General features: G+C 42.1%; 3 protein-coding genes across 7 annotated transcripts; 2 read left to right on the top strand and 1 right to left on the bottom strand.

The window, feature by feature from the left end:
* Positions 1-112: 112 nt before the first annotated feature.
* LOC306834326 (transcription initiation factor TFIID subunit 4-like) lies at positions 113-9,604 on the top strand. 2 transcript variants are annotated; one of them, XM_079360172.1, is made up of 16 exons: positions 113-729; positions 891-1,553; positions 2,162-2,316; positions 2,796-2,915; positions 4,254-4,409; positions 4,552-4,674; positions 4,769-4,858; positions 5,134-5,376; positions 5,507-5,648; positions 6,050-6,164; positions 6,477-6,646; positions 6,742-6,872; positions 6,964-7,089; positions 7,284-7,340; positions 7,429-7,548; positions 7,824-9,604. In XM_079360172.1, exons 1-16 carry the CDS (start codon positions 249-251, stop codon positions 7,989-7,991), a joined length of 3,060 nt encoding a protein of 1,019 aa, XP_079216298.1. In that variant the 5' UTR covers positions 113-248; the 3' UTR covers positions 7,992-9,604. The 2 variants fall into 2 exon arrangements, with proteins under 2 accessions (XP_079216298.1, XP_079216297.1); XM_079360171.1 differs by having other exon boundaries at positions 5,504-5,648.
* A 2,790-nt stretch (positions 9,605-12,394) lies between these two features.
* Positions 12,395-21,562, bottom strand: nr2c2 (nuclear receptor subfamily 2, group C, member 2). 4 transcript variants are annotated; one of them, XM_079360166.1, is made up of 15 exons: positions 21,361-21,560; positions 19,723-19,807; positions 19,370-19,465; positions 18,934-19,134; positions 18,706-18,811; positions 17,914-18,162; positions 17,333-17,489; positions 17,135-17,225; positions 16,586-16,731; positions 15,901-16,078; positions 15,373-15,494; positions 14,987-15,126; positions 14,181-14,318; positions 13,951-14,056; positions 12,395-13,127 (listed from the first exon to the last, which is right to left on the bottom strand). In XM_079360166.1, the coding sequence occupies exons 2-15, from the start codon at positions 19,774-19,776 to the stop codon at positions 12,953-12,955; spliced, it is 1,959 nt and encodes a 652-aa protein (XP_079216292.1). In that variant the 5' UTR covers positions 19,777-19,807; positions 21,361-21,560; the 3' UTR covers positions 12,395-12,952. The 4 variants fall into 4 exon arrangements, 3 of the variants coding, with proteins under 3 accessions (XP_079216292.1, XP_079216294.1, XP_079216293.1); XM_079360168.1 differs by having other exon boundaries at positions 17,983-18,162; positions 21,361-21,558; XM_079360167.1 differs by lacking the exon at positions 21,361-21,560 and adding an exon at positions 21,180-21,338.
* A 918-nt stretch (positions 21,563-22,480) lies between these two features.
* On the top strand, positions 22,481-26,114 carry b3galt4 (UDP-Gal:betaGlcNAc beta 1,3-galactosyltransferase, polypeptide 4). Its single transcript, XM_079359508.1, has one exon. It carries the CDS (start codon positions 23,578-23,580, stop codon positions 24,697-24,699), a length of 1,122 nt encoding a protein of 373 aa, XP_079215634.1. The 5' UTR covers positions 22,481-23,577; the 3' UTR covers positions 24,700-26,114.
* The last annotated feature ends 224 nt before the right edge of the window (positions 26,115-26,338 follow it).

The following is a 26,338-nucleotide window of genomic DNA, read 5'->3' as shown; positions in this document are numbered from 1 at the left end:
CCATTGATTGACACGCTAACGCACCTGTTAATCTGATTAACAGTCAGGACCACTTGATGACTCTCGTCGTGTTTGATTGATGATGTCTGATCGTATAATCGAAGGTGTTTTGATTATTCGGGGGGGAATGTCTTCTTCCGAGAAATTACATCACAACAAATAGCAACTTTTTTGCCATATTGAGTTGTCTGCGATGTGAAGGAATTGAAAAAAAATAATATGCAGCAATCCTGTGCATAATCAAAGATATGTTTTCATATCATCTCTGGCTGTGCCAAGGTCCCACGAAGAGAAGCTGCCCGGTACCGTCCAGTCTGACGGGGAAAATCGCACTCAACATTTTCATTATCGTCATCATTACTGCAGCCCCTGCCTGTTCCAATGTTTTCATTATTCTACTGACCAATCGCAGCCTCCGAAGCCACGTCACTGACGGTGCATCCAATCGGCGCATGCGTTCTACGAGCGAGCGTAGTTGGGCAAAGATGGCGGAGGGCTCCGATTCGCTGGGCGATGTTTTGCTCAACAACACAGCGGCAGACGAAAAAGTAGTCGAGGACACAGTGGGACCTTTAGAGTGTGTGCTGACAGAAGGAGATCGTGTCAACGCCAACTCCACAACTCAGTCCGCAGAATGTCCCGCTAACAGTGTAGCTGTTCTCAGTAACGTGTATACAAATGTTCAGAGCAGCAAAATGGGACTTTCACAACAAGAGCTTTCTAAAACAGGTAAGGTAGCTGCTGCTGCACACTCTCTTTAGCTTACGTTTGCTTATTATTCTGGTCACGGTCCTTTAATGATACAACCTTACTTGGCTTTACTGAGCGTGTCCTGAAACTAATGAAAACAGCAGAGTTGCTCGACACCCAATATGTTTTTATTTGTCCAGGAGCGCATGGAGGAATCAGTACGGGCTCCCTTGATTCAAGAAGCGGGCATGGAGCAGCCGGGACCTCATCCGATGCAACAGCTGCAGTGGGGAAACTTGGAGTGACTGAGCTTCAAACTTTGAATGGAAGTGCCGTGGCGACGAAGTGTCAAATCCCCGGTGGACCCCCCGCTGACTGCCGCAGCTCTCAGCCCACTGCTGCCACGCGTGTAAACAACGGACACGTTTCTCTCAGCGAAGCAGTTGTGTCCGCAGCACCTGCAACAACTATTATTCAAACGTCTGCAGTCATCTCCTCTAACCCCTCTGTAAAAAGTGAACCCGTGGTCACTCTTGTGAGGAAACCTATGCAAACTCCTGCTAGCGCTCCACAAAGCAAAGGGAGCCCAACGACACTTCTGATATCACCCGCCTGCAGTGTCACCAGCAGCACGACGAGCTGCAACAAAGTAGACACGCCAAAAACAGTGCTGCAGACGAGTGGAAACATAGTGGCTTCAACAGCGACCATGAGGAGCTCCTCTGTTTTGCAGAACTTGAGGACTTCTGTGCCGTCAACCATTGCAGGAGGAATAAGAGCTATTGCCCCACAGGTGTTGGCCCCAAGACTTACTCAAACTCAACACAACGCCCCAAACATCCAAAACATTCAGCTCCCTCCAGGTAACTTTGGGTAAAGTTGACAGGTTTGTTTTTTTTCTCTCTCCCATGTTACCTGTTGGGTTGTCTCTTTGATTGGGCTGCAGTCATTTTTGTGAATCAAACGTGTCTCAAGTGCATTTGAAATGAGCTTTAGTTTAAAGTGTTGTGTTTGGAGTGGCTGGTGTCGGAGAGCCTGAACCTAGATGACATACAGAAGGAGAGGGGTGCTAAAGAAAAGAAGAAAAAAAAAAGCCACGGCATTTTATAATAACAGCAGGCGTGTTATAAACGTGAGTTTCAGAAACTCACCTTCTCTCTCTGTAAGTCAGTATGTCTTTTTTGTAGTCCTTATCACACATCCAGTTACCTGTTTCATGAAAACCAGGCGGGCTATAACACAATGTTACTGTGTCTTCTAATAAACTTGCCAAAACAAAGTATGAACAATAGTTTTGTTGCTACTGACCAGAACATCATGTTCAACTCATTTTTGCATGACTGGTCCCCTCTCCTGGCTGAGGTTCATTGCATCAATAGACCTACAGATAAAGAACACATACTCATGCAGCGTGGACAGAAAAGCCATGACTTTTGACTTCTTACTCCCCCTGACGTTTGCCCTCTCGCAGGCATGGTTCTGGTCCGCAGTGAGAGTGGCCAGCTGCTTATGATTCACCAGCAGACCTTGGCTCAGATGCAGGCTCAGTCACAGTCCCAAAGCGCCATGACACCACGGCCAGCAGTCCCGGCCAGCACTCCACCTGTCCACATCAACTCTCTAAAGGTACCTTGAAATGCTGGACACAGAGACTCTCTGCAATTTTTTTTTTTTTTTTTGAGACTCTCTGCAAATGGGACCTGTAATGTTAGCTTGTGATGCAGAGCAGTTATGTGTTCTACTAGTGTTTAGGTTTAAAATCATTTCATTTAACAGCTACTGTCCTGATCTGATTGGGGCCATTTATATCATTTTCCTTGTCATTATTGTATTTCTGAAAGTGTAAAATATTTGAGTCTGTTAACCCTTTACAGAGAAAAGAAATGTATAATGCAATTTCTAATAAATTCAATAGTTTTTTTTAAATATATATATATATATATATATATATATATATATATATATATATATATATATATATATATTTTGTAATATACTCATTTCTGTATCCACTTTAAAGATGAGCCAAGAGGTTGAAAGAAATGTCCAAAAGAAAAGTTGTTGGTAAAAAAAAAAAAAAAACTCTGAATGTCTCTGATCTGCAGGCTCCAGGCACATCTCTGCTTCCTCGTCCATTAACCCCCACCACCATTATTAAACAAGCATCACCAGTCCAAACCAGCGTAACAGCCACCACCACTCTGCAGAGGCCTCCGGTACTGCAGGTAACTCCACCACTCGTACCTTTTTAATGTATTTAATCTTCTGTGCACTCACTGTATGATGTTGTCAAGCAAAAAAGACAGAAAGTGCGGTCTATTTTGTCGGTGAGGATCTTTGCTGCGAGGACGGTTTTAACGGTAACATTTCATTGAGTCTGCCAACACCTAAACTGGCAAAACATGTTCTTGGAATGAAAAAGGTTTGTTTGCTTCACTGTCTCTTTTCCAGTGTAATTCTTCTGGATGTATTCTAAAATCATAAAAGGATGTAATAAAAAAAAAAAAAACTTTACAGCCTCCGTGTTCAGTAGATACATTTTCAACCTTCTCTTCTGAAGAAGTGGATAAGGGTTTGGCCATTTGAGCAAATAAAACTCATTCAATTTACTATATTTGATCCATTCAATGCTGCTGATGTTACCTGGTGTTCTGACATATAACTTGGGCGGCAGTAGCTCAGTCTGTAGGGACTTGGGTTGGGAACCGGAGGGTCGCCGGTTCAAGTCCCGGCACGGACCAAGTCCGGAAACTGGTCTGGTAACTGGAGAGGTGCCAGTCCATTTCCTGAGCACTGCCGAGGTGCCCCTGAGCAAGGCACCGAACCCCAAAACTGCTCTGGAGCGCTCACTGTGGGCAGCCCCCTCACTCTGAGACCTCTCCATTAATGCATGTCACTAGAACCCTGTTTGTGCATGAGTGTGTATCTCGGCCTATGTGTGTGTTAGACAGAGTGTAAACCGAATTTCCCCTTGTGGGATTAATAAAGTGTAAATTATTATTATTATTATTATTATTTACCCGGAGTTTTTAGACAGCTGCTGTCTTCTACAGTGCCACACATTTCTTACACCAGGCTAACTACTCCCACTTTGAGTTGCCTCTGACTTTGACCACATTTTACTGCTGCAGATCTGAATCATTTCAAATGACTATCTACAGCAACGTTAACCACAAACTATCGCTCTTTGATCTAATGGATTTATGCAGTGCAGGGCTAGCTCCGCCCTCGTCTGATTCAGAGAGACCAACGACGTCACTCGCTTCAACATTACGTGTCCCGCCTTCCGTCTTCTTAGTATATCACATGTGACATCAGGGATGATCTTCATGACATTATGAAATCGAAACCAGTCAAACTTTTTCCTGACCCTCACATGTTAGCCCTCCTCTTTCACCATGGTCTGTTATGTGTTAGCAAACAGTTTCCATTTAAATCTAAAGTTTCTGAAGGGGGGGGGGGGGGGGACTGATCCCCTGGCGCAGACATGTCAAGACTGTTATTCTGACCTTGTCATTTTCCTTCGCCTCATGTCACGACTGCATATCCACTGACTTTTATAGAACACCATGATGCTGGGAGGAAGTGGCACCACCCCAGGGCAGACGCTCGTCACGCCCAGCACAGTGCAGCCTGGATCTGCAGCCGCAGCAGTTACACAGAGGGTAGGGTCGCTTGCAGCCACTGGGACCCCTGTCACTCCAACGGCTTTCCCAGCTGTAAGACAGAATTACTAACCTTGAGTGCTTTTCCGTTTTGTTTTTTTCTTTCTTAGTCTTTTATCACAATCTATAAGGATACGATACATCTGCATGTGCATGATTAGAAAGAAAAACTTGTTTTGTATTTTTATGGTTGCAGGAGACTCTGGAGAATGTAAAAAAGTGTCGAAACTTCCTGTTAACGTTGATCAAGTTGGCATCGACTGGAAAGCAGTCATCTGAGACCCCGGCCAACGTGAAGGAGCTGGTCAAGAACCTGCTGGTGAACGCCTCACCTCTTCAATCTCCTCGACAGTTTGTTTTTCTTCCTTATTTTAGATTCTGATCCGTGTCCCTGTGCGTATTCTTCAAAACAGGAAGCAAAGATCGAGGCTGAAGATTTCACCAGTAGGTTATACCGGGAGCTCAACTCCTCACCACAGCCGTACCTTGTGCCTTTCCTCAAGGTGAGACGAGCCACATGGCAGATACAGCAGAGAACTGTCCTCGTCCATTCAGACACTCTGCATCATGAGCCCACTGTTACACTGCTCCATCTTGTTTTTTGAAACTATATTTGGAAGAGCGGGTGGCATTGTTAAACATTATTACATCTCTACCCCAGGTGGGGTCTTCATTGAAAACACTTAAAGTTTGCCATTCAGAGCATTCACGCCAAAGCTATATTGTAGTATATATAGTATATCAGTTGAGAGGTTAACTTCCCCTTCTCTTCCTGCAGAGGAGCCTCCCAGCTCTGCGTCAGATGACCCCGGACCCAGAGGCCTTCATCCAGCAGAGCCTGCTGCCTCAGCCCGCTCAGCCTACCGCAGCAGCCTCCACCGCCCTCACTGCTGTGGTGCTCCGACCTCCTCTCTCCACAGCTGCTGCCACCGCTGCCGCCAACACCTCCACCTCCAGCACCGCTGCGACCAAAACCACAGTCATCAACCTCACTCAGACAACTCACAGTAAACCCGGACTGGTAAAGTTGAGGCTAGATGTTTACCTGAGTTCAGTCATTGGCATGCACACAGAAGTGGGTTTTTTTGTTTGTTTTTTTTTTAATTCTGGGCTGTTCTTAAATTCTGTGTTTGTTCCTAAATGTGCAGCAGATAGTCCCCCAGCAACAGGGCACCGTGTTAAGGCCTCAGGTGACACTAGCTCAGTCTCCCATGGTAACGCTCAGAGGACAGCCTCACAACCGAATCATTGTGAGCCAGCCACAGGTGTTCAAACAGCTGCAAGCAGGCCCAGGTGTGTGTCTTCAACTGTCACTCACACTCATTTATTTTGCCCATCAATGAATCCAGTATACTGTTTATTGTTTCTCAATAGACATGTCAAATCAGACGAATGCTTTTAATGTTAAAGTTTGTTTTCTTCATTTGATAAAATGTCCAATGGGTGTCTGTCAGACAGATTTATTTAGAATAAATGCAGTCAAGGGAAAACAAAAAAAGTTAGTGCTGCCATCTTGTGGATATTTTATGCGATTGCAGGATTTGAAATTGGTTCTGAAAAAAAAAAAAAACTGATTCCCATCATAGTGCACTTTTCACAAAATAGGCTCGACATGATTTGCAGTAACTTCCAAACATTGCTCTTGAAGCAAAGATGTGACATAGTTTCTGTATCTGTGTGTCTGTCCTCTGCAGGAGTGAAGCAGACGCTGGCTCCAGGTGTCAGAGGGGGGGTACAAATAGTCAATCAGTCTGCACTTGCTGTTGCTCAGAATAACAAGCAGAAAGAAGCAGGAAGTGGAACGTTTAGGTTTGTATCCAAACAAATTTCAGATGAATATCACTTCTTTCTTTTTTTTTTACTGATCAGAAGTATATAGTAATCTGTCTATAATAACAGCACATACAGGTCAGATGTCATATTTATTTAGTGCTCTCATCAGGGTGGTCAGACTCTGTACTCATGCTCTGTTTTGGGCTTTAACAAGTAGAGCCAAACAAAAGTATTTCATTTATTTTGTAATATCCAAAAAACAAAAAAATCCATCCTACATGCAAAAAGATATGTAAGTTGATGTGCATGTTTGTCTTGTGATTTTTTTATTTTTTTTATTTTATCCAGGGATGATGATGATATTAATGATGTGGCCTCCATGGCCGGAGTCAACTTGTCGGAGGAGAGCGCCCGCATCTTAGCAACCAACTCTGAGCTCGTAGGTGCAGTGACGCGTTCCTGTAAGGACGAGAGCTTTCTCTCCACCTCTTTGCTCACCCAGAGAGCCCTGGGGATCGGTGAGATCAATACAATCATGAAAGAGCAGCTCTTTTTCTGAAGCCCACTATGTATCACTCTGTTTACATCGTTTCTTTCCCCACGTTGTTCACAGGTAAGAAGTTTGGTGTCAGCGAGCTGGGCACAGATGTGATAAACTACATTTCTTACGCTACACAGCAGCGGCTACAAAACCTGCTGGAAAAGGTTTCACAAGTAGCACAGCACAAGAGCACGACCTTTAAGGTGATTATTGAATACAGGCGTTTGAGAGCAGTTGAGACCCGCGTTGCCTTTGCGTGTGATTTACGTTCTTTGGTCTTTCCTCATCCCACAGGAGGACGAGCGGTACAAGCAGGACAGCGACGTGCGAGCGCAGCTCAAGTTCTTCGAGCAGCTGGATCAGATGGAGAAGCAAAGGAAGGACGAGCAGGAGAGGGAGATTCTCTTGAAGGCTGCCAAGGTAACAAAACAAAACATGCTTTATCATTTGGAGGGAGAATCCTTCCCAGTATCTTAATTTCATGGATAAGGCAAGTAAGGTCATTAGTAATGTTTCCTCTCCTGTTGTCTAAAGAGAACAGATCTTCTAAATGAAAGATTAAAAAAAAAAAAAAAAAGTCTTGTCATGTTTAAATGTCTTCTCCGTCATTCCAGTCACGGTCACGGCAAGAAGACCCGGAGCAGCTCAGACTTAAACAGAAAGCCAAAGAGGTACAGTAAGTGCACGCAACGAGAAGCGAGTCTGTTCTGTGAAGCATTTATGATGAGATTCATCTGTGTGCTGATGTTTGTGCTCCAGATGCAGCAGCAGGAGCTGGCTCAGATAAGACAGAGAGAAGCAAACCTTACGGCGCTGGCAGCAATCGGCCCAAGGAAGAAACGGAGAATGGACTCTCCAGTTAGGGGTGCCAGTGCAGAGGTGAGGAGTATGGGAATATGTATTTTAAAATGTACACCAGAAAAGACTTTTTTTTCTTTTTAGATGTGTTATTGTGATAAAGTGGGCAAATACAAAATAAAAGAAGTGTACATAAACATGATAGTTAAAGCAACGGCAAATAAAGAAAAACATCAGAAACAAAATCAAAATATGCTAAACATTAACAAAAACAAATAAAACTATAATACCAGAAAAGACTTGTCACATCTTTCTTTGTGTACGTGTGTGTGTGTGTGATCTCTCTTACACTCTAGAGCTCAGGATCAAGCCCCTCCCAGCCTGGAGCGTCCAGCGGATCCGGCTCCAGACAGTTTACACGACAGAGAATTACCAGAGTCAACCTCAGGGACCTGCTGTTTTGCATGGAGAACGAAAGAGGGACCAGCCATTCCCACCTGCTCTATAAATGCTTCCTCAAATAGCACCCTGGTGTGAAATGACCCGCCTCCCTCGGTGGCTGAGCTCCGACTCGTTGCTGCAGGTACAATCTGTAGACAATAAGTGGGAAGAGATGAACTTGGAACATGGAAGACCTCCTAAAGCACAGGCCTTTCGTACGCTAGGGGGCAAAGAACTCGGCTCTGATGCTTTGCCTTTTTTTGCACTGCCTCGTGCTGCACACGAGCAAAACCTGCTTTTTAACTGAACGCTGACTTTTCAATCAGGGTCATTTCACGTGCATCTGTGTTGCATCAAGTGAATCTCTGAAGTGGTTCAATTTCAGATTTAACATGAAGAGCCAGATTTCACACAAACTGCAGTATTAACTCTTTCTACATGAACTCTCCACTTAACTCCTTTACTGAGAGTTTAATATACTCCACGTTTGTTTGTTTTTACGGAGACTAACCTTGATATTCTTCTCATGTGCTGAGTTGCCTTCTAACCAAATCAAGCCATAAAGAGCAGCAACCTCAGCTTCAGTAACGCCATCTTTTTTTAACAGCGCAACATCAGGATGCGTGCTGTATACTTTTATTACAGTCTCTTTATTATTATTTCTTCTCTCTCTCTTTGTGTCTGCTTCAATGAGAACAAAAAAGGTGCTTTTTGTTTTGTGTTGGTGTTTGAGTACTTGCTGCTGTAGCACCTCTTCAGCAAGAGTCCCTCACACGATGTCTGAAAGAGAAATTCCACATTTATTCCGATTCTCTCACATTGAACATGAACGCTGCAGATTCTTTCCTATCAATCCTTTCTGCTGCAGACAGAATTTCCTGCTCTCAAGAATCATGTCTTCAAATTCAACTTGAGGAGATCGACTGACCAAGTTGACATCCTCGCAGCGTCAGCCTTTGCTGCTGCCCGACAATACGAAATGACAGTGTGCCATGTTCCAGTCACTTTTAAGGACGATGTTTACCGTGTGTTCTTTCTTTGTCAGACATAATCTAATGTTTTTGTTTCTCTGCCTTATGTATCTTAAATCAAACTTAGGATGCTGTAATAATAAGATTTAAAAAAAAAGAGTGTTTGGCGATATGATTACCAACAATGTTAAGGTTGGTAGAGATTTATATGAATCAGAATGTCAATACGTTGTCCATATTTGGATATGAATGAAAGACGAGGTTCATGTTGGAGGAATATCAGCGTGAAATGAGCGAGGAACGCACTTTGACAGAGCAGCTTTTTAAGAACAGGTCCATCGATTAAAACATAACCACTTTGTAACTTTTTATATTTTTTATACTTGTTTTGATTTGAATCCTTTTTTTGGGGGGTTTGTTTTCGAGTGAAAGACTGATTATCTGCTGTCCGTACTGACGTTTGCTATTTGTAAATGTATCAGGTCACTGCATCAGCATGTTTGTCTTACCTTTTTAATATGAGAATTTATCGGTGGTAGGAGAAACAAGATTTGTATGACGCTTTCCTGTCAACGCCTTGTACATTTTGCACAGCCTTCTGTTAATATGTAAATACCAGAATCTAAAAAATAAAAAAAAGGGTTAGGGTTAACCCTAAGTTTTGAATTGCTATTTTACAATCGATTGAGAAAATGATCCTCAATAAAAGAACAGACAAATACGTATCTGGCTGGTCTTCATTTGGTTGTTGCTAGTCTGGACTGCCGGACAAGCAACTTGTACATTTTGCTAGCCGGTTCAGGATCGGAAACCGGAGTAGTATGGACCTTTCGATTATGGGAAAGAGAACCAAATAACAGTGTGGAGGTGGCGTGTTCTGGTTTTAACTAATCCCGTTTACGCTCTTTCACTCTGATGTTTATTATCATGATCCCCTGTGTCTCAGTGTAGTCTTCTGATCCTTTGTATAACAACAAGTCATACAGGTTCACATCGGTTGTGTATTTATAGTCGAGGCTTTGAACCAGCAAACGTTACTTATTGTCATAAAAGTATTTCACTGTCCCTGCTCCACTCTGGCATGGTCGCAGCAGAGATGCGGAGTCATGAATCCACATCGAGCAGAGACTCTTCATACATCATCGTCATTGCATTAAGACACTCAGCCGTTGAATATTTCACTATGAACTGTTTATTTCTGTCAGAATGTTTGGCTTTAGAGAAGCCCGCCTCGGAGACTAGAATGCTGATACAGAAGCTCAGTCTTTAATACATCTGTTTCATATCTTTATCACTTTGAGGTAGAAATGTAGGGTTGTGACAAACTAAAGCGGAGCATGAATGTCGTTTGAATGTTGTTCAATGTTTGAAGGATCATACTTCACATGTGCAAAAAAATATATATACTAGGTATATTAACATAGTATAAAATGTTTAAACAGGATACTAAATCCATAGAGCTGCAAAAATCTCATCTGATCTGCAGTTTAGAAGCTGCTCACGGTAAATACTTAAAGCCACAACAATTAAATTAAAATAACAGTTTTCATCATTTAAAATGCACTTAAGAGACTTCATGCACGGAAATGCTCTATGAAATGATAACAATGCTCCTTAAAAGGGCAGACAGCAACAAGTATATAAAATGCTTTAAAAACAACATGCACTCATTTTGATGAAATTACATGTACAAAGGCCATTTCAAGACAGCGCCTTAACAAACAGTCGCTTTGGGCTGCAAACCCAAAGAACACACAAACTGACATTATTTCACAACACATTCTCCTCGCTTCTCTCCATCCCCCCCCGTCTCTCATGTCGGCGTGGATGCTCATTTTAAACGGTTCCACAAATAGGTAAGCCGATACACGTCTTCAGTCTTCAAGACATCAGTGCACCCGAGACCAGCTCCCATCGTTTGTCGTCTTTTTTTTTTTTTATATAGATGTATATCAGGGAAACCTGCCCACGAGTACTTTAAGTACACTTTGTATGTAACAAAAACATTTGTTCACAACAAATTAGAAATGATTAGAAAACATACAAACAGAGGTTTTAGTCAGCGTGAACATAAAGGAATGTCAGATAAGCTGATCCATGTGCACTTAGCAGATAGCAAATACAAACACAAGTACAAAAAACAGCAGCAGAGCTACACGCAGGAAACACTCTCAAAGACAAAAACCTTTGAGATGACCTTAAAGGAAATGACCGATAATGATAACGTATTAAATGAAGATCAAGCAGACAGCTATGAAAACAATGGGACAGAAGGAAGTAACATATAATGATTGTCATAAGTGGTAAGGTGATTGCCTCATCACTATACAAGTGATATATAAGAGTACCTTCACATCATAACACTCCAAGACTGAAAGATGTTTTGAAGTTTTATTTTGGGCTACTTTGGCAGTTATGATGTTGTAAATGTGAGTTTGAGGTTCAACTTAAAGACAGAATGACAGATCAGAGGCCTGTACCATTCGGCTACGCTAACCTCAACAGAAAGAGGCCAAACAAGGTCAAGTCCACGGCCAACTGAGAGCACTATGTTACAGACTTAAGATCAAAGATATAAATTACTTTAAAGGCTTATCATATCTCTCCATCATAAGTGTATCACTGTATTTTATAAGCTGTTAGAACAATGAGTCAGTGAAGCACAATGTCTATCTTTCATGGTTATCTTTAAGTTAAACCAGGACACACAAAGTGTGATGTGAAGATGTCCGTCTGCCTCCCTCACAGAGCTCTGACATCATCAATACACCTGATTTGTTTGGAGTTGGGGGGTTTTTTTTCAACAAATGGATTTCTTATCCCAAACATGACGTGCAGGCGACGTGTTCAGCTTCAGTTGCCATGGCGATCTCCTCCCCAGTAAGTACGTGAGCGACCTCCGTCGTCCTGAAAACCCAGATTTGACCCCTGACGTGACCCCGCTAACCTCCGAGTACAGGCCTCTGTTGTTTGTCACGCTCTAATGAGCTAAGAACAGGCAAAGCTCTGCCAATGTTACTTCATATTCAAATGGGAAGGGAAAGTTAATTCAGGTGGAAATTAGGTTGCTGTGTAAGTTGGGCGTCTTACGATTCGATTTGGATTCTTGGTGTCACAATTCGATTCTGAATTGATTTTGGATTCATAATGATTTTGGATTCATTGATCGGTGGATTCAAAGTATTTATAAAGGAGTACAAGCTTCAGGATCCACTCCACTCATCTGTGAGACTGGCTGAATTTCTTGCTGCTCCAATTCGGCATTCTGCTGAGTTAAAGAGCTAGCTTTAGCACTAAGCAGGTAGTGACTAATTATTATTATTTTTTAAATAAATAAATCTATTTTTGGCAGGTATGAATCGTAAATCTTTAAAGAAGAATTTAGATTTTTACAAAATTCTTTTTTTTTTCCCGCCTCTATGTCACAGCCTCAATTGTCAACACCAAGTTCACTGTCATTGAAATACCTTTACACTGACGCACTTATGTTCCCAAATACCAACACAAGCACATCCTTAACAGTTTAAAACACTTAAAAGTTAGTACTCTATTTTAAAAGGTTATGCTTTTTAAAAAGATCCAGTTATACTTTCACTTTCAGGTTTTTCTATGATGTTTTTTTTTTGACTGGGCTTATTATTCAAATGTATCTGAACTCTGAAATAAGCGTACAAACATTAATGAGTGTGGTCGACATGAGAGCATGAGAAGGCTTTTGTAAGTGCTTTAAAAACATCAAGGGGATGAGGACAGATGCAGCTGCAGAGGATTCCTGTTTTGAATTCAGCTCAGTTACCCCGTTTAGGCCCAAAACTCAAGAAGACCGAAGTGCCTGAGCATCAGAAAACATTCCAAGTGTCACACTGGATTTCAAGAAACAGAAGAATTGTTTTTATCACGTAGGGATTCCTGAATGACTTTGCGCCGTGTATTGTGGGAAAACAAGGCGTCCCCTGCAGGTATTTTGGACCTGGGTTCAACAGTTAATCCTATGAGAGACAAACAGCGTACCTGAAGTGGAGACTCAACTCATTTGAAAGTTCTGGGTGTCGGAGTGTTGAAGAGATTGGCGGTCACTCTGAAGGGTCAGAGTCCTGGCTGTTATACTCAGCCGTCTCCATCTTGAGGATGTAGGGAATGATGCTGTCAATGGAGACGTTCCCGATCAAGCCAGTGAAGAAGAGCTCCTCTGTGATGCTCGAGTTCATGAGGCGAAGTGCTGGGAGGCGAGTCAGAATACGGGTCAATCTGGGAAAATAAGAAAACAACCATTAATGCAAAGTCATCTTGATCCCTTTTGTTTCTATACAACGTTATTAAAGGCTCCATTAATTGGAAATCATATAAGTCGCCATAGCAGCAGCTCCCTGCCTGTTTTAGTGAGCAGCCACTTCCTCAGCAGGAATGAATTGACTCCATATCTTCAGGCTATGAGAAACATTCAGTTTGTGTCGACTTTAGTAGGAACTTGGATTTTAAATTGAAAAACATTTCTCAAAAAAAGAAAGTCTGTGAAAGATGTTAAAACGTTTGGCCACTAAGTGGCGCCAGTGTGCCAAACATGTTGATTTTGAGAAGAGTTCTTTGAAGAGCTTATTGAATAATGAGACAGAATGCCCAATCTCTGCCCCGAGCGCTTTTATTGTCATTGTAAGTTATGTCCTGCTAGAGGGCAGCTGTAGTGAAGACAGCTGTGATTTAATAAACAAGTGTCCCTCTCTATCTGGAGGAAAATGTGATAGCCGGTTATTAGGTCAACACATCATTTTTTTGTGTCTTAGAAAAGCTCTGACGTATCAGGATGTGACACATCCCAGTGTGCACTGTAGACCATTAACAGCTGGATTAAATATAAAGAAGGTGGAAGGTACAGCAATAAGAGTCTGTGTGCTGCTGTTCGTCTGCAAGGTTAGTGAAACTGTCTGGGGATTGTTTGTGTCATGTCTTTATTTCTTGGAACAAATAATGAAGAGTAGTATTGATAAGAGTTGGTATGGACAACATTCTTTACTGGTCCATGTACAGGATGACAGCTGGTTTTGTATCAGACACCCTGGAGGTGTGAGTGCACCTGTAGGTGTCTTCTGGGTACGTTTTCTGCACATAGTCCTGCAGCTCCATCAAAGCCTTCTCCTGGAACTTCTCAATCTGCCCGCTGCCGTCCACACCTGGATGATCTGACAAGACAGACACAATTCCAAAGCCCAAATAAGGTTGTTTCTTTCCCCCCCTTAAAGTGGGCTGAATGAACATTTACTGACTGAACTTGTTATGTCTATTATGAACTGGAGCAGGACTCACCAGGGCTGAACAGCACAATAGCTTTCAGGTAGGCATATTCGTAGCTGTCCGTGTCCAACCTCGACATGCTGTTACAGAACTCCTGGAACTTCCAAATATGCTCCATCACCTGCTTCACCCGCTCCCCTGAAAGCTTGTCTGCGAGGAAGGACAAGGCCGAGTTTGATATGTCAACTTTCATTATTCACAGATTGCATTGTTTTTTTTGTTTTGTTTTTTGCTTTATCAAATAAATAAATAAAGCGTCTCTGCAAAACAAGCACACGTCATCTTTGTCGGTCTCAAATCCCTGTAAAGCCAACACAGTCGACATGTTTTCCACACTATGTTAAAATTCAATCTGTGGCATCTGTGTCTTCATCTATGACACAGACTAATGAATAATGGGGTGGAAAAATCTAATTAAATAAAACATCGAGGATGTATCAATTGTTTGACACAGGAATGAAGCGAGAGCTCCTTAAATGTGATGTGGCAGGAAATTATTACAACGTTATTATGACGTTTACACCCTGCAAGCAGCAAACGAGCTGTGCAATCTTCGTGCTGAGACAAACTGCGTTATGTTTTCTGCATGCCCGTGTATTCTTTGTTGCTCTTTCAGTTATATTGTGCACACGTCCAATCACACTTTGAGCTGATATAAAGGCAAACACACCGATTTCTAGAATTTTTCAGGAGTTCATTTGTGAAAACGCTGACAGTAAAGGATCTTCAGTCCTGCTTAGGTGTACTCTGTTATGTGAACCATTCGAGTTTGTGTGTGTGCCCTACTGAGGAGTGACGACGAGCTCTGCTGTCCATACCGTCCTGGATGCTGCTCTGGAGGTGGTTGATGATGGCAGTGAGGATAGTGGACAGGTTCATCACATGAGCGCACTGAGCCAGACCCAGAGTGAACAGCTCGTTCCAGCAGGCTCGCACCAAACTGGTGTGAGCCTCCAGACTGACCAAGACAGACACAAAGACAAGTGTGAGCACACACATACTGGAGGCGTCTTTACTGTGTGTATGGAAGAGCTTACATACAGACTTTTCAGTCAGGTTTTTTTTTTTTTGCATCCCTCATTCTGTTTTTGCTGCCCACTTCTGTATTCTGTTGTGTTTTATTGAGTTATTTTTATTCATTTATTTGCTGATGTTTTGTCTCTTTGCAAGTTGTCTCGTCTTCTTGTATCGAATGCATCCTCACCCGAGAGCTGAGAAGGCAGGGATCGATCGTGCCCAGTGCATGGAGAGAAAGAGAAGTCTGGATGCCGACTCACAGATGTAGTGTACATTCAAATACTCGGGCATAGGGCTCGGCATGGTCAGCTGGACAGAGAGGTCAGGGCGAATCGTCAAGAAATAAATACATGAATAAATGAAAACCACAGAATGAAGGTCAAATAAAGAACCAACAGGTGTCACATCAAATCAAACAGTTTCAGTATGTTTTCCATTTTTCGTTTAATATATAATAAACAGCAGAAACCTTGAGGGTGTTTTGTATGTATGTACGGCTCAATGTGGCCACATGAATAAAGGCTTTAAAGTGTTTCAGTCATTTGAAATCAGTGTGGGCTTTGAATTCTTTGAAGAATCTCTTCACATGTTTTGTTGATCGCCAAGTCAAAGTATTTGTTTATTACTGATACACACGTTTCTATTATTTTAGATATATATGGACAGTATCTGTTTGACTAAAATTACCAGAAAATCTTCATAAACTTCAATCTACCTTAAAGCCAACATGGCTGTCAGTGAGCAGCGGTCCTTCAACCTCAATGATAGGGGTCTCTTGGTCTCGACCAATCAGCTGAATGGTTGTTCCACCCACACAATGTGACTTATCTGCCAGTCTCTGTCCGGCACCCGCTTCAGCTGGGCTGAACACTTTGGCCAGGGTGTCAAAGGCACTGTGAAAAAAAAACCCACACATCCCTTTAGATGACTCCAATAGAAAAGTGAGTTAATAAGTTAGGTCCACACTTTTAATTAATTTCTTATTTACAACTTCTTGAAAATAAAAAAAGAAAGAAAAGATTTTTAGTCCTCTAAGAATAGAGGCCTGCTGTCATCACAGTAAAGTAAATATTTCTTGCTGCGACTATGAAAAAGTTATAATTTATTACTATGTGTCCAAACGCCTGGTTTACTGGTTTTGCTGGGCTTGCATCACAGGATCTCTTGATGACAAACCTAAAAGGCTTATAAACAACGACATCGGGAACAATATATATCATTTTAGAGGCGTCTGATATTTCCAGAGATTTCACTTAATGGCCAGAAATAAAGTCTATTTGATCTGATTTGAATTTAGAGTGCTGAAAAGGAGACCTGACCAAGAAACAAAGGGATCTCATCACTGTTAGAATGAGCACTGTCACAAACACTCCCCTCCACTCTGAGCTCGGCAGACTGACCGTGTTATCTCGCTGGCAGACTGCTCCTCTTGTTGGCTGTCCGAGGTATCACTGTTGTTTAGATTCTCCTTCAGTGAGTCGCTCAGGTTTGCCAACGATGTCACCACATTGGCCAGTGTCCCCAAGTCCCCTTGACCAGACTCCATCTGCAAACAAATTAAACAATGCACATGATTTCCCAAATGTGAAAAATGTGCCACTGTTGAAACTACATTGGTGGCATTAAATTGAGAAAAAGCAGAATATTGTGTTGACTGTAGCAGAAAGAATAGCAAAATACATTCAAGGAATGGATACAGATTACAAGACATTTAAAAGGTTTTTGGGTACCCAGTTGATGGCCCATAAATTAATTAAAATAATTACAAATTCCTTGCCTGATTGTTGTCCAGATTGGGGACACAAGTGTCCAGTTTAGAGAGAATTTTTCTGATTGGTCATGAACAAAACAGACCCCAGGTTCTGTGTGTGTGTGTGTGTGTGTGTGTAGGGCGGATGAGGAAACCAAACAGACAGAAGTAACATGCACCGTAACTGCAACAGCTGTACCTTTGAGTCAGCGGCCAGCAGAAGAGTTCCATCACTCTGGATGATCGGCTGCTGGATATTAACCAGCATCCCCTGGTCCAGCAGGCTGGATCTGCACATGACACAGAGTGTAATGAAAACACTGTCGTATTACAGCATCAGGTAAGAGACAGACTAACGCACAAAGCCCATGCTTCAGCAGATCTGATTCCCACTGACCTGGAGCCATCTGTCTCTGTATCTGAGATAAAGGTTGGCGTGGCAATAAGTGGACTGTTTAGATCTTTGCGAATGTAGATCTTTTGGGTGGAGGCAGCACAGTTGGCATGCTTCTCTCTGGGCAATACATCGATGGGCTTTCTCTCACTCTGGACAGCTGAAAGTTAACAGCAATCACAATAAAGTGTGTTTATTTTATTTTATTTTTTAAAAAAATGCTGTGGATGAATAGTTATTATGATAATCAAAGAGATACAAAACAGCTTGCGAGGAGAAATGTAGACACTTCAGTGATGCAGCTGACACTTTGTCCTTTTGTTTTAAGCGATTAAAATTATTGGAATTATTAAGGAAATGCATCCAAGACTCTGTAGTACTCGCTTACAGGGGTTCTGCACAGATCAATGTGTCAATCTTTTGAAACCTTTTTATCTCAACTGTTTCAAAGACTTAGAGCTCAAACAACCACTCACAACAACTAGTGATAGGAGAAGCCTGATATCTCCCTACATCCCTCAACCACATGCAAAAGGATTGTTATTTCACATGGAAGTTAAAATACAAATAAAAGTTGTGTATACTTTCAAGACTACCAGCAGATGCACGGATACGATTCTTGATTCTGAGCGGCACTGTTGATCCAAACTCACACTCAGTCTTCATTCCCATCTTAAGGCATTTCCTCAACCGGCAGAACTGGCAGCGATTGCGGTGGTGTTTGTTGATGACACAGTCTTGTTTACTGCGGCAGCTGTACGTCAGGTTCTTCCTCACGCTCCGCTTGAAGAAGCCTTTACATCCCTCACAGCTGACCGCTCCGTAGTGACGACCTATACACAAAGTGAAGATATAATACAGACATCAGGGTACACGGCTCCTTACTAGTGCTGTCACTATGAAATAAAAATAAAAAAATGTCATGTTTAAACACATTGGAATCCCCCTCCCGCTGCACAGACACTAAACATTTGACTTGACTTTATCGTTGTAAAATCAACAGCCTGTTAACAATCTAAAAGAACTCATTTATTTATTCATATTATTTACCAGAAACACACGTCTACAGTGGATCTAATTGGGATCGGATACAGTTCAAAGACTGAGAGCGCCTTCTGCTGGATCAAACTGCACACTACGGCCTGGTGCGCTGATAAGACTATATTTTGAATTCGAATGACTCGTTTCAGTCCGAATGTGAACTTTCTCCCCCAGGTTCGAATGACTGTTCAAACTTTGAATATAAATTGACAGCGTGAGTCCTTACAGATATAAACAGCACTCGTAGTATCAGCCTGTAATCAAGTGTTGAAAGAGTTTTCAGAGGGGGGACACAAATTGACAGCAGAACATCTCTGGTCAATAAGCGTTAGTACCTGAAGCCTTGTCCCCACACACCACACAGTACTCCACAGGCTGTGCTCGTCCCAAGTCCCCTGCCTGCCCAAACAATCTCTCCATTGACATTGGGTCTGTTACAATCTGAAAATCAAAGTATGGCACAGGCCATATATCTTTTATTTCACCTGATATCAAAAAATGTCACCAAGATATTGCTAATATTGTCCCAGAGGGTGAAATTATGAGGGGGGGGGGGGCTGTACCTGTATCCTTCCAGGCAGCAGGCTGTCTGCAGCAGTGAAGATGAGCTGCTTCGCATTCTGGCTGTCTGATGAGGTCAGGATGACTTTGCTTGCCCCTGAACTGTCAGCCGTAGTCAGAATGAACTGTTGTTTCGGAGCACTGGGCGGCTTGATTGCTGTCACTATCTGGATCTTCTGACCTGTCTGCTGATCGGTTACAATCTGAGAGAGAGTTAAGAGATGGAGGAGGGATACAGGACAAAGAAGGAGATGTTGACGCACCAATGGAGTCAAGTTAAAAAAAAAAAGAAAGAAAGAAAGAAAAAAAATGTGAGTGAGTGAGTGAGTGACGCTGATGGAAGGAACATCATTGTCTTCATGTAAACTTTCATGAGACTTCCTGTCCTGAAGTGTGCCATTCTCTAAAGACCACTAAAATTGAGAGCACAGTGATTACCTGGATTTGCTGCGGTGTTGTGGTAGGCTCAGTGGAGATGACCTGAAAGCGCTGTGGTGACTCACTCATCATTGAGTCTGAAGGAGAGCATGACCCCTAGAAGCAGAAACACATTTTGACAGGATGAAAAGACATACTAAAAAATAAGCCCAGGAAAAGAAAAGTTATAACGCAACACACGTAAATGTGTCTCTTTGTCTACATGAGGTCTGTTACTGTGGTAACAATATCAAACTATCATCTGCTAACCACACAGCCAGAGATGGAAGCACTATAGTGTTTGTAATATAAAATCTAGATGGGCTAAATAATAGAATTCGGTATGTTATGGAAGTCCTTCTCGGCACACTGACCTCTGCTTCGTGCTCAGAGCCCACTTTCTGCTGTGAGAGCAGATTCAGGTTCATGGTCCTGATGATGTAAGGACATTAGTAAGGTCTGTATGGAAAGATGCCACATTCATTAATCAACCACCAAGGTGCAAGATGTCAGAGAGAAGAATGCATATGCACCCTGCGATTGTTTTATTATCAAAGAGTAATACTGGGTCATCGCTGGAGACAAAAATGGAAGTACAGGATTTGATCAAAGTTATGAAAGTTTGTATTTTTAATGACTGGGAGTTCCTTAACTGGAGTTTTTTTTTTTGTAATTTCAGTAATCGTGCAGTAAAGTCATTTTCATTATACTTACCTACATATAATGTGATGTCATTACAATATATGTAGGTTTTTTCTCCTTTGATTTAATTCACTGTTAACAATATGTCTCAGGCTTTCACACATAAAAAAACTCACTTGGAAGGGAAAAAAATGAAAAAAGCATATACAATAATTATATGATTACAAACATTAATACAAAAAATAACCTGTTTAATGTGCATGTATTTTGCCTTGCATTAACACCAGTAGTGAATTTACTTCTTGGTCTCACCTGATGTTAATATACTTCCTGTTCAGGCATCATGGGTAAATGTGTCAGCATGACTGTGGTGATGCCACCACTTACCATGACCTCAATATTCAATCTGTCACATACCTCTCCATCTCAGCCTTTATTTCAAATGTATTTTTTACATGCAAGAAAATGATGCTACGCTGTAGAAAGGATTTTCTTTAGTAAAAAAAATGAGAAGTTGTGATCCATGCATTGGAAACGTTTGGAAAAAAATTAAATGAAAAGGAGTGGAGAAATATGTATACATTTCTATCCATGGATCACGTATAAGCCCTATTTAAATGTAAATATTATATTATACTATAAAGTCGATCGGCTTTTGAAGACCTGTAAAGCTGTAAATCGAAAAAAATGACTTTAACATACTAATACAGACGTAACCATGTGATGAGCCTGCAGTGGATACACAGGCTCACTGACCAAAGGGAGAAAGCTTCTGTTTACGGATTGGTCTAACCCAGTGCCCATCATTGCATCCTTCCTTAAACACATCACAACACAGAACAAAATGGAGAACCTGGCAGTTCGCCAATCAATCTAAACAGACAAATCTTTACGATAAATATATTTAAACAATCACAGTTCATATAGTACAGTGCGCGTCATGTTCAGGTAGTGTGTTAAAAATAAAAACAAAGCTTTAAACTGTCATGTTAGTTTCAACCCATGGCTGTCACCGGGATGTTAAAGGTAAAAGGGTCGGGTTCATCTGCAGCCACTTAAAGCTTTATTAGCTCCTGAAGCTAGCTTAATACAAGTAACAACAAAGTCTGCAGCAAGAGCCGACTGCCTCCTCTCATGGTCATAACATGATACCGGGATTGGTTAAAGTTGACAGCGGTGTCACACTAACAAATTGTTTGATGTGTCTGTGAGGCATATCAGTGCCCAGCTTTTCACGTTTCTTCCCCGATAATGAAGAGCCAGAGTCGGGCAGGAAGGAAGCTCCGCATCGGCCGGCTAACGAGCTAGCTTTAGGGATTAGCTGTTTTATCATGTCTCGCGGAGCTTTTCTTTCCGGATATGAGACTTACCTCCAATCAACACTGCTCGCGGATTTGGCGCTCTCTTCTTTTTTTATGAAATGTTTGTTTTGGTTTTCTTCTGTTAAAGGTCATAGTTCGTGACCCCCACCACCAGCGCGTCGGTGATGGTTGCAGTTTTTTTCCTCCTCCTCCACCGCCTTCTCTCTCGCGCGCGCACGCACACACACACCAACCCGCGCGCCTCCAGTAACCCCCCACCACCCTGGGCGCGAGCCAGACAGTTCTGACGTCATTATGTCTGACTGTCTATAGATGTTTCTGTCGAGATTTAGGTTTGTTTGGAAAAAAAAAGAAGAACAGACAAGAATCTGCGTTGTGTCTCGATTATTGCATCACTCAATAAAACAAAATAAGATGATAACTTAGGCGATGTCAAGATTTTTATTTGTCACGTGCTCATACAGATGCGCAGACAAATGTAAGGACTGTTCTGCAAGGCCATGCAATAACAATAAACACTCAATTTAGTAATACACGTACAGCAAATAATATAATAATATTTATGTAAAAAATTAAAATGAGATTTTTTGATGTACAAAATAATAAAATATAGAATAGAATACTGTGTAAAGTGATCAGGGTCCAGTAAAAAAGTCAATAAAAGGATGATTGAATGTACAATATATAAAACAAATATATAGAATAATGTAAACAAAGGGTATGTCAGAAGTAGGATGAAATGTGTAGACCTACCCAAACGTTTAAAATGTATGTTCTATAAGTTAAGATAATATATACAAGTATTTACTCTAAGAGTTTGCACTTTTATGAAAATAATCTGCAGCTTTTGGAATTAAGGGTAGACTATTGATCAGTGAAAAAGTAATATTTTTTGTCAACAACAGGAAGTGTTGTTGACATTACAACAGTGGCAGCACAGTGGTGCTTCAGCTCATATTTACTTGCATCAACCATTTGACTATGCAGTTCTTCTCCCAGAATAGCAAGGCTTTCATATTCTCATACAATGCACTATTTATATTTTACACTCTGCTATAGACCTGCTATTTCGTCCCGTGCAATAAGAAATCTGATGTCTGTTTACTCTTGTTGTTGTTGTTGTTGTTGTTTTTAGCTGTGTGCACTTTAAGGTGAAGCCAAGTAATCTCGTTGTACAATTTGTATAATGACAAAAAGGCATTATATTCTATTCTATTCCAACACAAGCTAAAACTCAGTACTCTCGACTGACCTATAGGTGTCGCCCTACACCAGCAGGAGGACATGACTGAGGCTTGCAGGAGAACAAAACATGCGCAGGAAAGCTTAACATCCTTTCAAATGATCCTGATTTAAACAAAAAATGTGACAAAAACGTTTTTTTCTTATCGCTTTGAACTTGATCTCATATCGGATACTCCGATTGTAGGCGACATAGGTTGATCATTCATCTGCTGATATCCTATCCATTTCCAAATTCGTTGTCCATGTTCCCGCTATATTGTTATCATATATGCTATTAGCCTAATAAACAGACTATAGGCTATCAAAGCAGGCCTCTTGTTTCTTCAGTCGAAGATTTGAACCTGAATCAGAACTTGGTTTATATTTTTTAAGTTTTCATTATAGGCCTAATGATAACAGAGCGATGTGTTTTGATGAATCGTCCGAATTCAAATAATAAACTAAAAGGGAAAAAAAATCATTACATGGACACCATTTATCGATTACACATTTCATGTAAGAAAACATGTATTGAAACGATTTTTTAGCCTGTGTAGCAGATGGTATGTCCACAGGACAGTCGTAAGCAGCCTGGTGACCGGAAAACACAGCAATTCATCCGAAGCAGTGTGCATCACATCAGCAGAGCAGCAGAGCGCATTCTGTCACATGAAAGTGAAAATCACATATAGGCCTATATATGTCGCAATCGACTTGAAGTGCAGCTCTTTATTACAGTAACGATCAGCTTCGGGGCTGCTGCTGCCACATCGATCGTCTCATTTGCGCAGCTGCATATGATCTACTTTTGTTAAAGCGGACAGGGCTGCAGAATCAACACAGAAGCAGGATACCCGCATCTTTACCGCATCCTCACCGACACTGTCCTGCTGCAGCAGAGGGATTACTTTACCTCAGACTGGAGGAGCAACGACTGAAGCAAGAAAGGAGAATAACGGTACAGTGATTTTCATGTCGCGAGGACTAGGGGGGGAAAAGAACCGAGGAGAATCGTGAGAGTTGAAGAAGCGGGGCTTGGTCATGGTCGCTCGGGGACTTTGGGTAGGCCTATGTAAGCCCCGGTTCGGAAAGCGAGGGAGCAGGCTTGGAGTTGTGCCAATTTTTTGTACCGCATTAGCGAGCCTAGCCCTTTTGGCTCTGCTCTTTGTGGACTTCATCGAGTCATGGGTCACCTCTATGGGCATGAACAGGGTGTTGGAGCCGCATGCCGGCATCATTCCCCCGCAGAGTGTCCCCCCTGCCAGACCCGAGGAGTTCCTGCTCATGCCCAGTCCGCTGGTGTGCCAGCGAGCCAAGCCTTACCTTATCACCATGGTTACCTCGGCTCCTGCCAATCAGAGGGCTCGCCAAGCCATCCGGGACACCTGGGGAGGGGAGGTGGAGGTAAGGGGCCTGCGGGTCATGACCCTGTTCATGGTGGGTGTGGCGTCGGACCCTGGACTTTCAAAGCTTCTGATAGAGGAAGCCAGAGAGAAGGGGGACCTGATTCAGGGTCGCTTTGTGGACACTTACTCTAACCTCACCCTGAAAACCTTGTCCATGCTGGGATGGGCCCGCAGGTTCTGCCCTCAGGCTCATTTCATGGCCAAAGTGGACGATGATGTACTGTTTAATCCCAGTGCCCTTTTGCACTTCCTCAACAAGAGCCGTAACCCCTACGAGCAAGGAGACTTGTACCTCGGCAGGGTTCATCTTCATGTGGCTCCGGACCGGGATCCAGACAGCAAGCACTACCTCCCTGCAGGGGCCTACCCACCCTCTGTCTTTCCCGATTATTGCAGTGGTACAGCCTATGTCTTGTCCCGTGCTGCATTGCTCAAAATCTCCCTAGCGGCATCAGCATCACCTTTATCCACCCCCCTGCCCCCTGAGGATGTGTTTGTAGGTCTGTGTGCCCGAGCAGCTGGGGTCATGCCCTCACACTGTCCCCTATTCTCCGGAGGCCCTGCTGTGCCATACGGGCGCTGCTGCTATAAGGCCATGGTCTCCATCCACCACATTGCACCGAGGGAGATGCTGCACTACTGGGCGGATGTCCATTTATCACAGGCCTGCTCCTGGCTGACTCTGCGTGCTTCTCTGGGAATGTGCAAAGTCCGGGCAATGATTGGGACAGTTCTGGGGCTGGAGGGAGGGTCATGAGGGTTCAAAAGGAAAAAAGGAATGATTGGGGCTATGCCTCGCTTTAATACTGTGAACAGCACAAGTGCTCTGCTTCGAAGCTACACTATGTGTACTAGGAAAATGTCACCTTATTTTTTATAGCTTTATTTATTTTTTACACTTTAATATGTTCAAATGGCTTGAGGTTTTCGTTGCATAAAAGGGTATGATCATCTGGCAATTATAAAGACCTGTCACAGTCGTCTTAGACAGTTCGTGCAACCGTCTTAATTACACATGGTGTAGTAAAACAAACCACAGCGGCATGCTGATAGCAAACATGTTCTGACAGCATTACTTTCTTCCCAGTGCTGAACTGCAACACCTACATTTTAACTATTGACTGATCCTGAGTAGTATCATTTAACAACTGACTGTACAAATAACGCTGTAGGGCAACACTAGTACTACTTGTCCAAACTGAAATGTTGCACACAGCATAGCTGCCAGCTATAACTAGTCTATAACTTTTTTTCAGGATAAGATATTACAAAATTGCAGATACTTGGCCAACTGACTCATGTTACACTGCTGGCATCACATAATACATTCTCTTTTATCATTTAATATTCAATGCTTTAAAGCAGAAGTCACCAGGTGGAGACACAGAAATACATCCATGGTGACATGCCAGAATAGAAACCTGATGAGCAAGCTAAAGTTTTGGAGCAGTGAATAACTTATTTCTGATCACACAAGCTGAATACAAATCACAAGTGTCAGATCTTTGCACAGATTGAGTACACACCTTTCTGCTCTTCACAGGTATTTCAGGCAATTGCAGGCTATTGGAACAGCTCCAGCTGTTGGTACAGGAACCACTCTTCTGATGAATTCACATTTAAGTTAACCAAGTATTTCTATTAACACACTAAGTACTAAATGTTAATGCTGCTATCTTGATATATGTTACATCTGTGCAGTCAATCAGCAGGTACTGAAAATGTAGATGTTAGTCTCTTTAAAGACACTTAAATGCATGATGTTCCAAACCACAGGACTGTCATACCTTGTCGTAAGAAAAGTAATATACATTACGTTAAAAGTTTGCCTGTCATTTTTTTGATGGTTGACATTTAAGACATTTATTCCACTTTTCAAAATCGTTTACAGAGACAGTTTGGTTCATTTGTCTTTGCAGGTTCAGTTATTCTACAGTGTGGATATAATCCAACTAGTGAGACGAAACATTAAGCAGAGAGGAAAACCTGCTTGTGGGTGTGTCTGAACTGGAATTGGGGTCTGAAAGTTTTTTTGTGTAAGGGAATTTATAAAGTGTTCAGATAAAGCCTTGTGTGCGTTACCCTACCCACATAGTGAATAGAAAACAAAGTGTCATGGTGTTAACACTCAGGAAGTATGTGAATAGATCACCAATAAACCACTCTGTATCTTACAGCATGTTTACTGTGTGCCTTTTTTCTTCTGCTGTTCAAACACTCAAAATGGGTCACATTAGGTTCCCCTTTTTTTCTGTACTAAAGGAAGTTAGCAACACACTAACTGAAAAATGTTTCACCACCACAGTTTAACAAATGTCACAGAGAATTAGCTGTATGTCTCATCATAAGTCCATCGAATCATTAAGTATGGCTGTGTGCTCAGTCATTATGGCCAC

Source organism: Symphodus melops, assembly GCF_947650265.1.
Source record: "Symphodus melops genome assembly, chromosome: 13".
NCBI lineage: Eukaryota > Metazoa > Chordata > Actinopteri > Labriformes > Labridae > Symphodus > Symphodus melops.
This window is presented reverse-complemented; position numbering and strand designations above follow the sequence as displayed.